The 15,760-nt window shown below is 36.2% G+C and overlaps 1 protein-coding gene across 1 annotated transcript in view; it reads right to left on the bottom strand.

Moving 5' to 3' along the window:
- Nucleotides 1–15,760, bottom strand: part of LRP2 (LDL receptor related protein 2) — a 118,745-nt gene that overhangs the window by 94,613 nt on the left and 8,372 nt on the right. Inside the window, 3 exon segments of the mRNA XM_032114910.1 lie at nucleotides 3,055–3,171; nucleotides 5,594–5,716; nucleotides 7,700–7,807. Of these exon segments, the coding sequence (XP_031970801.1) occupies nucleotides 3,055–3,171; nucleotides 5,594–5,716; nucleotides 7,700–7,807 (348 nt within the window).

The following is a 15,760-nucleotide window of genomic DNA, read 5'->3' as shown; positions in this document are numbered from 1 at the left end:
GAGGGAGACTTACTCCAAGCCCAAGAGTTCTCTGAGCTACATGATACCAGGCAGTGTTCATAGCAGAGATGCTTTCAGATCTGGCAGACAGACCAGACTCTCATTCCTGGCCTTAATTCCTGATTTTTATCCCTGAGACTCTAGTCTTTGGCTGCTTGCCTTAGACTGCTCCAGTTTTGCTACTTCCTTGTCCCAAACTCTTCCTGGTGGAGATGTTTCCTCAGCCTGAAGTTCTCCCTTGTCCTATAGCTGCTACATGTCATTTGTCCAACATCCAGAATATTAGTCTCTGACTACAGTATTTTTCTTCTTTCTTGGACTACTTCCCTCATGATCTCTTCAGTTCTTGATCTCTGTTCACTTTCACCCTGGTCTCCGCAAATTAATCCCAGAGCTGGCTGCCCACTTCCTGACCACAGCAGCTATTGAGCATAGCAAACAAGAGGCAGGAATTTACAGGTTAGGCAGCTGACCTATGGCAGCAACTTAACACCAAAATTAGAATCAAAAATACAGTGTCTCTTGGCCCACACTCAGTCCACTAGCTTTAAACAACATTTCTTTATATAGTACTGCCCCTTTCTCCCTCACAGCCTCCGTGTAGCACTCAGCTGCCAGAGCAATATCCAGAAATGTTATTCTGTCACAGCAAAGCAAAATGGACGTGGCTGGGATTTTCATTTTTCAACTATGAAGCTGAGGCAGAAGAGAGAATTCTACCTTTAACTGAAAGAAATAAAGTATGTAACACAGAAAAATTACACCAGTGTTGGCTACCTACTCCCAAAAAGCATTTGCGATGCCAAATGGTCTGCCATTTCATTCTATGTTTCTGAAGTTTTAAAGTATTTGCTAGCTGCTGACTATTCAAAAAAAAAAGCTAGAAAACAGTCCAATATGTGTATTTAAAGAAAATTAAAAGCCACAATTTTATGAAATCGAAACAGCTTCAGTGCACTAATTGTATAACCTGTAGCTGAAACATTGTTCTGATATTTATCTTAGCCTTTGCATGGGTAGTTTTCCCTTGCTGTTAATCCCATTAGCAATAAAATTGACTAAGGCTCTGAATTCTTTTGTTGTGGTTTTTTACATGTTTAATTAGACAGTTACTTTATAATGGTGACATTTTGCATTTGACTACTCTCTTAAATAATGCAGCTTATTCGGAAATAAAACTTTATCTTCTTTACAATCTAAATCTGTTTCCAGGAAGATGAGTGAGCACAAAGCATAAGTAAAGGGACCTAAGTTTGCATTTTGTTATGCTCCGTGAAACACCAGAATCAATTATAGTTTTATTCTTTGGTCGTTCACGGATGTTTCATTGTTATTTATGAAAACTTTCAGTTCAAATTAAATAAGGGAAACTTAGTGACAAGGGAAAAGGCCAAAATAGTGCTATTCCTCTTACATTTATATCAGACAATGTGGAAAAGGTAATACACTAAACCATGGGAAAAATGAACATTCAAAGCAAGTCTTAGAATCTGCTACAAAAATTGCCTACACTAATCTGTACTATACAGTTAAACATAAAATCACCAAACTTTAAATTTTATTTTATGGCTTCTGTTGAAAGTTCCAGGCCTTGCAAAGACAAAAAGGCAATAAAATTAACCAGCCTTCCTCAAGAGTCTTGTTATTACATTTTTCTTGGATCCTCTTGTCTTCAGCACTGTCACATTTCTTTAAACTAGTCCAACCTACTTTCAAGGTTCCAAGTCACAGTCATTCTTCTGTCTTAGAGGGACTGTCAACACTTATTCTGATAAACTAGAGTAGAGGCTGTTGAATGATAGGAGGCAGTCCCTCTCCTTGGGGCTAAACATGCTGCCCCCACAACAATCATGGAGCCTATTTGCTGATGCAGCAGTGACTGGGTTTCCCCCACAGCAGTAGAGTGCTACAGTTAATGAATCTAGAGGGCCCTTTCCTAACTGCCTTTTTAATTTACCTAGCTGAAAATATTAAACTTGAAATAAAATGTGTACTTCAATTTTCAAACATCACAGCAGCTTCTAGCTTGAAAAAGGAGCTTTAAGTATAATCCTTAGGACTCCACTGCCAGCTGACCATGTAGTCTTCCTTTACACAGCACATGCCCTTTTTTCCCCTAAGGGCAGCCATTACCAATATTTTATTTCTTGCTTCTTCGTCCATCCATTACCACCCTAGCCTCTTCCCCCACCTCCCACCTTGGGTCTGGTTCTAAGTGAAGTTTGCAGCTAGATCTTTTTCCCAAAGGCACACTATGTTCTAACAGCTGGAATAACATCTTTTATGTTAGATGTTACTCAGGATGTGTGAAGCTTTTCCTTAAGGCTAACAATGAACAGACATGCCTGTTACACACTGTTGTGTAGGTATTAGACAAAAATATTTCTGAAAAACATGGCCTCTGTTCTGTGGCCAACTTTCCCTTCCATCAGTATTCAACCTAGGACAGAATCTAGGGAGACTGTCACCAGACAGGCAGCCTCAACTCTGGGGAAGTTAGAGTGAAAAAAACTACTTGTCCATCTGCATTTTTTTGGCACAATGTAAACAACTTGTCTGAATACAATATGACTAAATCATCTCCACAGGAAGCTGCAGTCTAGAATACAAATGCTTTTGAGAGGACCAAATCTCCTCAAATAAGTTACCTGGAGTAAAATTTTGCTTTTCTGTACAGGTTATAACTACTACTGATTTCATATGGAGTATGCAAAAAGAATATGAAAGAATTTGGCAGTTAGCTCCAAGTGTCCCAAAGCTATAAGCCAATTAAACATGGTTGCTTCTTTACTGTGCAATATTAATTATCTTTCAGACAACAAGAAACAGTATGACCTGTTCCTGTAGTGGCAGTTTGCACTCGAGTGCTGTGATAACAGATCTGTATCAGAACTTCAGCTCTAATACACAGAAGAATCTGAAATTAAACTCTTGCAACAAAAAGCATATTGTGGTCATCCTGTCTATCAAGAAGCCCTTTAATCTTACAAATGTATTAAAATGCCACAGAGAGCTGAGATGAAACCAGATCTCGTGCTAGGAGTTAAGACTCACGGCAGACTCTTTCATCTGTTCCATCAGTGCAGTCTTCCACTCGATCGCACCAGTACGCGCTTGGGATGCACTGTCCATTGGAACACGTGAACTGCTGGCTTGAGCATGTCCTTCCCGCTGCAACAAACAGGCACACAATCAGTCTTTCCTACCAACCAACACTTTTTTTGAGGAAAAATATTTTCCTTCCTCTTTAACTACTTCATCTTTCTCATAAATATCAGTATAACACATTCTCCCCCTGTATCTTGGTGTACTCAAGGGGGTTAAAGAACACTTGACAAGCACACGGCAGATAGCATAGCTCTGTGGGGGCTCCCGTAGCCTGCAAGGTCACTGCTTTTCTCCACAGAAGAATTGACCTCTAGGTTAAACATTACCTCCCTATAATTATTCTGCCTAAAACATTAAATTACCAATTCTCACTGATTTAAAGTTTTCTCTGTTATTTTATTTACTGGGTCAAAATCTGTCAGTAACTGTAAGTTATTCAGTCAACCAGAATGTTACAATGTAAACACAAGAGATTTGGAGGCAAGGCACTGCTTTCCAATACAGCCAGGGCCTCAAGTGTCAGGAATAGTTTGCATATATAACTTTATATATGGAGGATTGAGAATGATTATGTCTCTTCTCTTGACAGCTGTCAGTAAAAAGCAACCACATCAATTCCACTGTTCAATTCCACTTTGATTCCACTACAGCTAAATTACACTTTCAGTTCTTAGGCAAACTAATATGAATCTGTGAAGATATGGCTGAAGGGCAAGCTGACTAACTTTTCCTTCCCTCTGCCACCTGCACATTTGTTTCTTTCAAATGCATGTTATATCTCAACATCATCCCAGTCTATACACTGGCATCTTGTCATCTGCTGCTCTACAGGGGCTCTCTACACCTTCTTCTGTCAGCAGTGTTCCCAAAATAAGATCAGCTACTGGGATATTAGTGTCATGAGGAAAAACAAGAGCAACACAGTAAAGTAAATCAACTTTCTGCATGTATGACTTCCAGAGCTGTCAGCCAGTTTTTCCAAGAAAAATTTTTAACGTTTCAAGGAGGAAAATCTCTAGCTTTCCCAAACACTGAGATAAAAAGTCCTTTTAGAAGAACAAGAACAAATACCAGGAGATGACTCAAAAATGGCAGCAGCACAGTGCCACTGTGTAGATACTAACACTCATGATTAACCAGTACATGGTGAACAATGTTACAGTGACCCAGTTCAAAAGTCAAACCCAGAGCTGTTGCTCATTTTGCATTTTGTATTTACAGATTCCTTAGTTAAAATATAACCAGCAGCTGTGCTGACACCTTATCAGAGGACGAGGGGAGCAAAAGCCAGTTAACATCATTCAGAATTATCCATCCTCAGTGGATGAGGATGGAATCAAGATACAAAAACAAAAACCAAGTCTGTGAGCAAAATCTTTCCAAAACAAATATTTTAACCTCCCCAGGGATTGGTGAGTAGCTCCAGAGCTGTTCAGTTTAAAGAAGTTATCAAAAAATTATACACACAATCAACATGAAAATAGATTGATCTTATCCTCATCACGTAAATTTTAATACTAGAAATGGCAGAAAAAACATCCTTCAGAACACTAGAGTTGTTCTCCTGTCTAATACAATAATGCAGAGAATGTAATTAAGTGTAGTAATCATTCAGTTCACTGTTCAACACTTTGACATGTGCTTATAGCCCTTCAAATGCTTGGTCATGAAATTCTAAGCCAGAGTAACATATTTTATTTCTCTATTAATACTAAAAAAAGAGCAAAGCCTGTGGCTGTAGCAGTTAGGCTGTTAAATTATTTTCTTGATCTAAACTGTAGAGAGAACACTAAACACTTTGTTTGAAAACAGCAACTCAAACATGAATAATACACTGTTTAGCATGTTTAAAGTGAAATACTAATCAGAATTATATTCTAAGTTGTCCAAATGATAATTAAAGACTAGACTTTTACCATATAGCAAGACCATAAGTATTTCTCCTCTCTGAATGTGAGAAAGAACAGCTCTGGTAATTCTAAATAATAATGCTACTAAATAACACTGATGAAAATCATACAAGAATATCTATCAATGGTTGCTGATCATTGATAAGTCCTCCTGTTTTTCATACAAACAAATTTCAGAGTTATCTAGAAAGAAATAAATTTTGTTATATATGGTTCTGAGATGCCACTGTGAATTTTGTTAGCCAATGAATAAAGCCGATATAGTATTATGTCAACTTCACCATTTTTGAAATTACTAGATTTTGTATCAAGTATAAAACTAGTACACGCTTTATATTTTTCTCTTTTTAATTAAAGGAAACATGAATAATTTTCAAATTTCAAGACCCGGAGATATCTTTTTAGACGTATTTTCTGTATTTTATCTACTTCAGACTTCAGATTATTTCATTTCTAGAAACACTTTTGAGAGACTTCAGTACTTACAGGCTTGTTTCTGTATGTTCTCAATATGCTGTTATGTAAATTATGTTATTTCAAAAAGCTGGTATAACACTGCAAGTTAAAATACTTACGACATTGTTGATGCTCATCTGAGCCATCTTCGCAGTCCTCTTCATCATCACAAACCCATGACTGTGGAATACATTCACCATCAGTCTGACACTGAAACTGATTTCCCTCACAGGTAGGTTGTGCTAGTGTAAGCAATGAAAAAAGATTGTCATTTCACAGACGTCTGTGAAAGCGTTTTCAAAGAAAATAATTGCATAAGGGAAAAGAAGGTCTAAGGTTCATGTGTTACGGTTCATGAAGCACATGAAGCATTTAACAGAGGGGAAATTGGACCAGCAAAAGGATGCTCAAAGACAAAATTCAGCTTAGTAAACTCCTGCATAGAATCTTCAGCTTTATATCCTCCCCTGGAGACACAAGTTCCTCTAGAAGGCAGACCCCAAAAAATTTTCAGGTTCTGAACTGCCCGCTGGCAGAGCCCCTTTTTTTCACTTATGTGTAGAGTCACACTAGCTTCCCTAGTCTCACAGGGGGTCTGTTCAATTGCTCTCAATCCACCTCAGGTGCTTTATCCCTTGTAAGAACATGGTCTCCCAAAACAAGCTCATAATTTTTGCCTGTGAATTCATGAGGCAAAAGTGAGGGTCAGATCAGAACAATCTGAATATTGTTCCAGATCCACTCTGTACTCTTCAAATAGACAAACAGGGAGCCGTCAAAGAGAAAGATCAAAATAATTGTCTGAAACTGTGTCACAGCTTACTCCATCCGCAGTTAATACCCCTGGAAGAACCACTAGTACAACACAGCCCACTAAACAGGACCCTGGTCTTGACCATCTCTGTTCTCAGGATTATGTCGTTGCAGAAATACAAGGTTAACTTGAAACACTTTGTGCTCACAGGATGATATGCAAGCACAGCTACCAATGTAACCAAAGCACTGAGGGAGAAAATTAAAACAATTTGTAGATTTAGAGTTGAAAAGTACAAAATAACATCAGTAGTAAACTAATCAGAGAGATAAAATTGATCACATACTACAGACATGTATTTCATGCGTACTCTTTTAAGTCCTGCTTCAAGATCCAAAGAATAATTCTTTAGCATGATTTTAACCTCAGACCAGTTTTATACTGTTTAAAACTATCTTGCTAGGCACTGATGTGCTCCACTACCTATAGCACATTAACATATTGTTTTCAAAGGACAATTAACTCAAAAAAATGAAGCTTAATTTTCATTATTGCAATGGGACAACACCATTTTGTTTTGCCCATTTAAAGACATTCTTCACCCAGCACTACACTAGTTTTTGGAGCTAACTAAAGTGCCAAGCAACAAATCAGACTGTCAAGCTATGTCAATGGCCTCCAATTATTACATGGGTAAAGCAGCAAAGAAATAATACAGTGTGAAAAGAACAGATATAAATTATTCTTTCTCACTACCTATCAGCTGAGGGGCAAAAATTGGCCTAACCTGTAAGTGGGCTGATAATTGCACCAATCCACAAGACCTCAAAGAACACTAGAACTAAGAAGGTAAAATACAGGCAAGTTCCTGAAAACAGACTGTGGAGAGAAATTCTTCATTTTCACAGCTTTTCCATTCAGCTTGAGAGAATCTTTGTGCATGGATATTACAGTTCATATGAATAAAATGGCTGTTCGTCAGCTGCTGACACAGCACAATCAACTCTAGACAATTAAAATCAACTCTAGACAATTAAGTATGACCCTACTTTGGGCACATTAGATACAGTTAGTTGTCCGGGGTCTGAAAAATCCAAAGATTTGGAGCACAGGTGATACTAGTGGCAGCTGTATATACATCCAATGTTCAGGATTACTGCAGTAATAGAATACAATACATTTCTACATGTACTTAGAACATTAGTCATAATATGAAACTGCATTATTGGACAGTCAGATTTTTAAGAAAAGTTTAAAGTCATGTTAGAAGCTGAGCTCTACTTGATTTTCCATCTACCAAAGCAAATGAGCTCATGGAATATGACTCAAATAGATTCTGCAGTATGTCATGACTACTAATAGTTTTCTCCCAATTCAATACTCATTCTTGTACCATAGGTACAGTGGTGCATATTGGAATCTCCTAATTTCTTGTATTACAAAGGAGTTGCTCTTTATTTGTTTCACTTACGGCAGCCAGCTTCATCTGTATCATCTGAGCAGTCTCTTGCCCCATCACACCTCCAGTCTGCAGGAATACAGCGACCATTGCCACAGCGAAACTGTCCCCGCTCACATCCTGTGGTAAAACAGGGAAACAAGCAGCTTAGCAGTGCAAGCACATAAAAACAGACAGTGAAATTCATCAACAACTCTAGTTTATCCATCACCTTGCAGCATGGAGAGAAAATAATACAAAAAATAATACAAAAGATAATACAAAAAACATTGAAAAGTATATATATATAAAGAGCTCTATATACCCAGTCAAACAAATAAAAAAAAAAGCGAATAACCACCTTCAAATATTACAGGACATTTCCAAATAAATTGCTAGAAAATTCCAATAATTTTAGTATTTGTACTATTATACAAACAAAACAAAAAGAATTATAAAAAAGGAAAAATAACACAAACAAATCTAGAGTACATACACTACAGAAACCTATTTAGCAGGAATGTATCAATTGTAAATTCCCAAGCAGTATAGATTTTAAATAAAGGTAGGCCATCACTTTCCACATTATTTCCAGGGGCTTAGCGTGCTAAACATTAGTACTCTCCAAAGTCTATGAGGATTTAAAAACATACAATAATAATCTCCTTAGCTGATGCAGAAATCTTGTTTCAGTGGTAACTGCTTGAAAGTATAGAAAGATCTCAGTTTTGTTTTGTTTTTTAATAATGCCCTCATACTTAAAATATTTCCTCTGAAGTACAGGAAAGCATGTCTTGAGTCAAGATTTGAATAGCAAATAATTTTAAAAGAAATTAAGCTTTCAGACATTTATGGCTGATCAAAAGCTATCCTGCTGTCATTCTCTCCTGCTTGATCTACTAAGGATTAAGACCTGATAAAGAAGCATTCATTCCCAGGTGTAAATACAGCTGGATCAGGCCTTTATTAGAGTCAACTAATGAAATCCCCCGTCCGTAGGAAAGAGAAAAGGCACTGTTTATGGCCTTTCGTTGTGACTACAGCCTCATAAAAAGGGAGTGAACAGTTTTATAGATCCTCAAAACAATAAGCTACAACATAATTAGGTTCAACAGAGCTCTGTTTCATGTTAATCTGTTGTCAGCACCTCAGAGAGGGGAACACTGAAAAAACGTGAGGTAGTAGCAAAGTCCAACTCTGAAGGAAAGAAAATCCTGTTTCTTGATTTAATTAATAACCATATGATAAAATTGCATCTTTCAATTATTCTGAATGATTTGTCCAGAGAAGATAACCTCAGTATACATAACGCACAACCACCTACTTCGTGAATTCATAATGACATAAATAACATGCTACCTAACTTTCATGTAAAACCAGGCATATCAACACTGTCACATAAACACAGTAAAGTGATGTATTCCTTAGGGATATAGGCAAGCTACTTTATGCAAGGAATGTTCAAATCTGATTGTCTGGTAGTGACACCCTGATTTATAATGTATCCTGCAAATGGTCAAAAATTTCACTTGGATAAATGGTGGTACGGAGTGGTACAGGAGTATGTTCACCCAAATACCTTCTATAGACTAATGCATGATGGTGGTTGGTGGTGCAGGTCTGGGGTTGGTGGTGCAGGTCTCTTATCAACTACCTTTAAAACACAACAACCTCCCTTGCAAAAATGCCCTGAAGGAATGTACAAGTTCACTCTGGAATCCCAGGCCCTCTCCCTGAATTTTGCCCTACAAAGCAACATTTTCATATGAGATTAGCAGTTAAAGCTCTAAAAACACAACATATAACCCACCATTTATCAATTGCAATTACTATGCAAAACAAAAACTGAATCTCCTTGTGTATTTAGTACATTATTGCTATTCACTTACTTAAAAAAAGAAGTTACAATATAGGATTAAATCTGCATCCACATGATTAGGATTTTTAATGAAACATGCTTATAAACAGGCAATATGAGCAATTTGTATATTATTTCTAAATAATAACTAGCTAAAAAAAATTCAAGCACTATGTACAACAATTTATTTTGGCTATCTTGTACTAAGTTCTTATCATTAAAACGTACCCTTATAGTGATTAAAATGACGTGATAACACTGATTAACTTTTTAAAAAACAGTATAAACACAGCAGTCTTTGTACAGTATCAGAAATGGTAACTGAATGTTAACAGAGAACCTGCAAGCCACACAGTTCTGCTACACTCTATAATACTTTTCAGAATTATAATTTAAGATGCTCACACCTACATACAGTAAGCACCGTATCAATGTCCATTTATACAATTCTTCAGCAGACCTGTTATCATTCATTTAATTATGGCATTAAGCTTTACGATGTTATCTGCCGTGCTTATTTACAACTGAAGGCAAAGAGCTCTGAAACACCTACAAGTATTATGAAAGACTAATACTTCAATTATCACTGTTCTATATCTTCTTTAGAACAAAGAAAATCACCTAGCTGATAATTGTGTAAATTCATTAAAAAAACAATCTTCGAAAATCAGTAATATGAAAGAAGTAAAAGTGATCTACAGTATCAAAGGCACTTCTCACAAAGATTCTAAGAAGCTTGTGTTTCTTCTGTGAGCAAAAACAATTCTAACTTTGATAAAGGAGAAAGTAATCAGGGGAAAAATGCATGATTACAAAGTTACTGCTACAAATACCCAGGAGAAATATCCAGAATGAAAGAAAAATAACCATGTCAGCAATAACCAGATTTGGTATATTCTATGCAATGTGAGCCTGCAGCACCTGGGCTTCAGCAAGAGCAGGAACTGTCAGAAAACAAGGAGTATAAGCTTGTTTATTGATACTATTTGAAGCCTCAATTCACTGAAGAATTAGTCATTAGTAATTTTACGGAAGGTTTTCCTTTCAATAAATTTTTGTGGGGTTTTTTTAATGGTAAGGTGGCTCAATAATCATTAATACTAATAAGCTAATTTCCATAGAAATTCAGATTTACTCTGACAAATACTGATAAAACCAGGCACTTTTTTGAGGTAAACAGAATCCTATTAGCAAGATTCCTGAAGGAAATAACCACTGAGTTTAAAAACAAACAATAAAGTAATCAGCCTTAACTTCATGCTTAAAATTTGTTAATAGAACAGAATTTGGGTGACTTCTGAAAGTTCAGTTTTCAGAAATGATTGAATTTTTGGTGTTGCTCTACCATTACTATAATTCAGTTTTAGTCTTCTGACTGTGATTGAAGCACTACTAAATTATGGGCTAAAAAAATGCACAGCAGACCTTAGGAATCACAACAGAACATATATATAAAAAAAAGAATCTCTGGGCATTAACAAAAATAATTTTGAAAGGTAAAATCTGCTTCTAATGCTTGATATTCACGAAAACACCAAAGAAATAACAAATATATTATATTGTCTTTAATATAAACCAGTCTAATACTGAATGCAAAGCAAAGATCAGAAGCATCACTGGAAAAAATGTAGACCAAAGTGCTATTTCTAAAGTTCTTGTTGTTCTTGTTAGACTTACTATCTTGGGGCTTCATGCTAACTTTGTCACTGGACTTTATATTGTTCTCTGTGTCTGGGATTCTCTTGTAAGAGACTCTCAGTGGATGTTTAAGATTCAGAATTTGCTCAGGTAAAACAAGAAGGCTTACATTACTAGCTCTGGGAAAGCTGCTTGCAGAAAGGTTATGTCAGGTAGTCGTTTTCCACTGGAATAGAACAACATAGTAGTGGTTTTATCAGAGTAAAGATTGAGCAAATTGCTAACTAAACAAAATACTTTCTTTCACTTTTAATTTATTCAAAATAAGCGCATCTTCTACCACTATTCACCTTATTTTCTGCAACAGTTTTTGCCTGTATATGAATGAAGTACCCTATGGTAAACCACTGTCAAAGACAAACCCCACTGCTACTAGAGGATGGTCGACAACCTTCACACCACTAATGAATGTTACTCAATGTCACATTAAGTGACAGGGAATTCCAGCAGAAGAGTGAGAGGTTAATAGCATCACGAATTTCACAGCACAGTGCTTTAACCCCTAGGGCTACAGTCTTCAACAGGAAGGCAGTCCATTACACCCTCTCTACCTCCACTGGGCTTCACTTGTCGCCAGGTTTGTGTAGGAACATTTAGCTTCAGAATTAAAGCTAAAATTCAAACCAGAAGGTTATGTTTGTCTTATAATAGAATCAAATCAGCCTTACTCTCCACCCCTCTGCATTACTTTTGACTCCTTGCAGTTCCTCCCAGAACAGTTCTAGTCTTTTGTGTTCTTTTCACACATTTTCCACCTGGTCATTTAACCTTGAAGTCCCTCACACGTTTAACTCTGACAACAAATCTTCTGAATTACATTTGTCATCCACAGATTAAGGGCCATGACTGTTCATTCTGATTATACAGAATAGGCCAAAATTCGTTCTTCCTTCCTTGTACCCACAATGCCTTTGAGAGCTGCTAACACTTCTTTAGCAGCTAAGCCTGAATGAAGAATTTAAAGTAATGAGGAATGTATTAAGTCCAGGGTAGATTGTACCACTCTCAAACTGTCCACTCAAAAATCAAACTTACACTGCTGCAATTACTTTACACTTCAGGAATCAAATCCCTCAACAGATTTATTTGCATTTAAAAGAGTAATGTTCTTCAAGGCAATATTTTTTCAGCTGAATAGTTCCACTTGTAATACATCTCCAGGCTTTCAACAAGTAAATGCAAACACACTGAGCATTACAAATGTCTTCGACATAAAATTTACAAATAGAAAAATAAGTGACAAGCTCTCTTTCTCCCTGCCTTCCAAAAAAGGGTACTTTCTTTCCCATTTGGCCCCAAACAGAGCAGCCCATTCTGGGGGCCTTGCAGGTAAAAGAATCCTGGAGAATCGCCTTCCATACACTTTGATGTCAGATTTTTGCCGAGCTTAATTACACGTCAAACAGCCTGAGGTTTTGGCATGCTCAAGGAGGGAAGGCTGAACCTCTGAGAATTCCATCTCTGTTCCCCCTCACTAATGTAGAAAGAAGTGAAATCCAAAGTTTAGGAAAAACTTTAGCTTATTTTAAATAATGCCCTATGACACTGAGGAGCAGTAGTCAGCTAGCAATTATAACAGCAGAATGAACAAATATTATTTAATATATAAGAAAAATAGAGTCTGATGAAATTATGCTAACTTCCATATACCTCGAGATGATATTTAACCTTCAGTCTATCTACAGTCTTTAAACTTCATTATATTTAATACAAACTGTGCAGATTTAAAAAAAAAAAACAACATAGATCACACAAACATTTATAGGTATTACTGTCCCACAGTATTACACAAAGCAGTAAAAGATTTACCTGCAGTTTTCAAGCCCTTGCAACACGAACCATCTTTTGTACCTATGTGTCTCTAAATTAGATTAAAGAAATAATTTTTACTGACAATATCAACAAAAAGACAGTACAAATGTACATCTGCACCTACTTCACATGACTGCAAGACCTTTGTAGACAGATTGATAAGGAAACAGAGGACTAGTCAAGGGACAATCTGATGCAGAAAAGCTGAAGTGCCAGAGAGACAGCAATACATTGTCAGTAGGGAAGTGTAGTATTTCTTTTACTGAATTATCATCCGATTGCATATAACAAGATTATTATTAGTAAAATAGCATCTACAGACTCAGCAGCTGATCAAGAACTCCTTGTGCCTTGCACCATACAATCATGTAACAAAAAGGACCATGCCCTAGGTAGTTTGCAGCATAAAGATGACATGCTCTTGAACTCTCAGGGGTGCCCCGATGCCAAAAGGCCAAATGGCCCTGTTCTTCCCTTCACCAACACGCATTCACATTCTATTTTTAATCTGTTAGCACTCAAAGTCACCATACATGAGAGGCACACTGCTTTGCTGGTATGTTTATCAGACAGTACAAGAAACATTTTGATTATTTGAGGGTGGGAGGCAGGGGACATTGGTGGAAGTGATAAAGGACTGAACTTGGAGCAACTGATCCTGTTCTTCACCAGTACTAGCTGGACTTATTTTTGAGTAAACCACATTCTGTGTTCAGCAGAATGACAGGTATCAGAAGCTGTAATAAGTGGGTTCTACTCTGACAGGTAAGATCCAATATCAACATTTGAAATTTTTACTCAACTGATTTTTTTTTTAAAGGCATTTTAAAATTCAAGACCAAAAGTGAAACTATTGTCTTTCATTATGGACTTGGAAATACCATGTTTCTCTGCAGCATCAGCAGATTTTTATGGTTTGCCTTTACTTGCCAAGCAGGAAAAACACCCAGCAAAATCTACATTATATTATGTGCTTTGTATCTGCATGTTCTTGCACATACAAATACTTCTCAACTAAAGCAATTGTTAAAACTAAAGCATCAAATATCATTTTAATAATGCTCACATGCAAAATCTTTGATAAAAATACTTTAAATAATTGTATTCAAAGTTAAACTATTTGTTTTCAGTTAATAGTTACAAAAGGACTATAGATTAATTTCTGCTAATGCCTCAACATAAATCCAAGAATTAAAGAAATTAAGGATTTTAATCTACTGAAACTAAGCAGGAAAGCTTTCCTGCAAAGAAAAAATGGTTCAAGTCTCCTGCAGACAAGTTCAAAGGAATGACACTGTAAATGCTTCCTAGCAACATTAAAGATATTCATAATCCTCATCCTCATTACCTTACTTCAGCTTTATTAATTGAAAAAGCAGCAAATGCAAACAGCCTGATAAAAATAGAAATGGTTTATTAATTAGTTCTTAACAAATCTATTCAATTTTATTTTTTTCAAGTATAAGCCTGAACCAATAATAAAGAGAACAAGATCCTAATTTTTTGATATACCAAATATGGACCTCCCAGGAAAAAAAAAAAGTCCCAGTTTTAATTTTTTTCTTAAAGCTCTTGTATTCAGAAAAAAATAACAATGGTTTCTACATTACCACTTCCAAATCAATTATTCTGGGAAAAGAAAAAAAAAAAAAAAAAAAAAAAAAAAAAAAAAAAGATATTCAGTCTTTTTAAGTTATCCACACTGATCTTAATTGTAAAAAACCTTCTAAATTTAAAACCATGACAGTTTATCTATCATACATGCTCATAAACAGTACATATCCATACTATGTACCTTTTCCATCATACAGTACTACAAACAAAATAATAAAAATTAAGTTCCTTTACAATCTTGCTTCAACTCACACACTTTTTTAAAGCAACAAATAAACTTTTACTATCTTTTTAGTCCTATAACAAGGCAGGAATAAGAAATAATCCTTTTAAGCAAGGGCTAATTCTAATAGACAGGAGGTGATACTCCTTTCTACTGATAAAGTAAATATTCTTTATATTGAACAGACCAGGTTCCTTCTTTCATTTAAGTCACTGGCAAATTTCTTGTACTTCAGTGATAACTGAGGGTCAGCCATTAATTTTTCTTAGACACTTTCTTTAATCTAAACTGTATATAAAGTATTTTCCAGGAGGACACTAACAAAAACTATTTGTACTCCTTAAAGATTTTAGTAAAATTATTATCTGTATGGCCAAATTCATGAGAACCAGTACTTGCAGTGCAGCTGAAAGATTAGCCTTCTCAACATAAAAATGTCTTTCAGACATTATATGTAAAGAACATGTTCTGCCTTAAATTGGATAACCCCAACCAGTTGTCTTGACATTAGGTGTCTTAATCCACATAAATCTGTTGTGATTGTGTTAGCTGGGGAAGTGAAGCAAGCACTGTGGATCTCTAGGGAAGCATACATACCCCAGCTCTCCTAAATCTCAGTAGCTTCTTTTTCATGAATGGCACATTAAGTATGCAAAAATCTGTTCTAATTGACCATATGACAAAAAGAGGAAGAAGAACAGGCAAACACAGTAGAAAAAAAGACACCCTCAGTTACTCACAGAAGGAAGCATCCCAAGCATTTTCATAAGAATGAACCTTGCTAATGGCCCCAAGGCTGCTGTAGAATAGCAACTGGGTAACAGAAGGTGGGGGAAAATATGAGCAAAAGAGGAAAGTCTTCAAGACTAGGAAGTATTTACAACTACAC

This window comes from Corvus moneduloides, chromosome 7, assembly GCF_009650955.1.
Source record: "Corvus moneduloides isolate bCorMon1 chromosome 7, bCorMon1.pri, whole genome shotgun sequence".
NCBI classification, from domain to species: domain Eukaryota; kingdom Metazoa; phylum Chordata; class Aves; order Passeriformes; family Corvidae; genus Corvus; species Corvus moneduloides.
The sequence above is the reverse complement of the archived record's forward strand: the minus strand, read 5'-3'. Positions and strand labels throughout refer to the sequence as shown.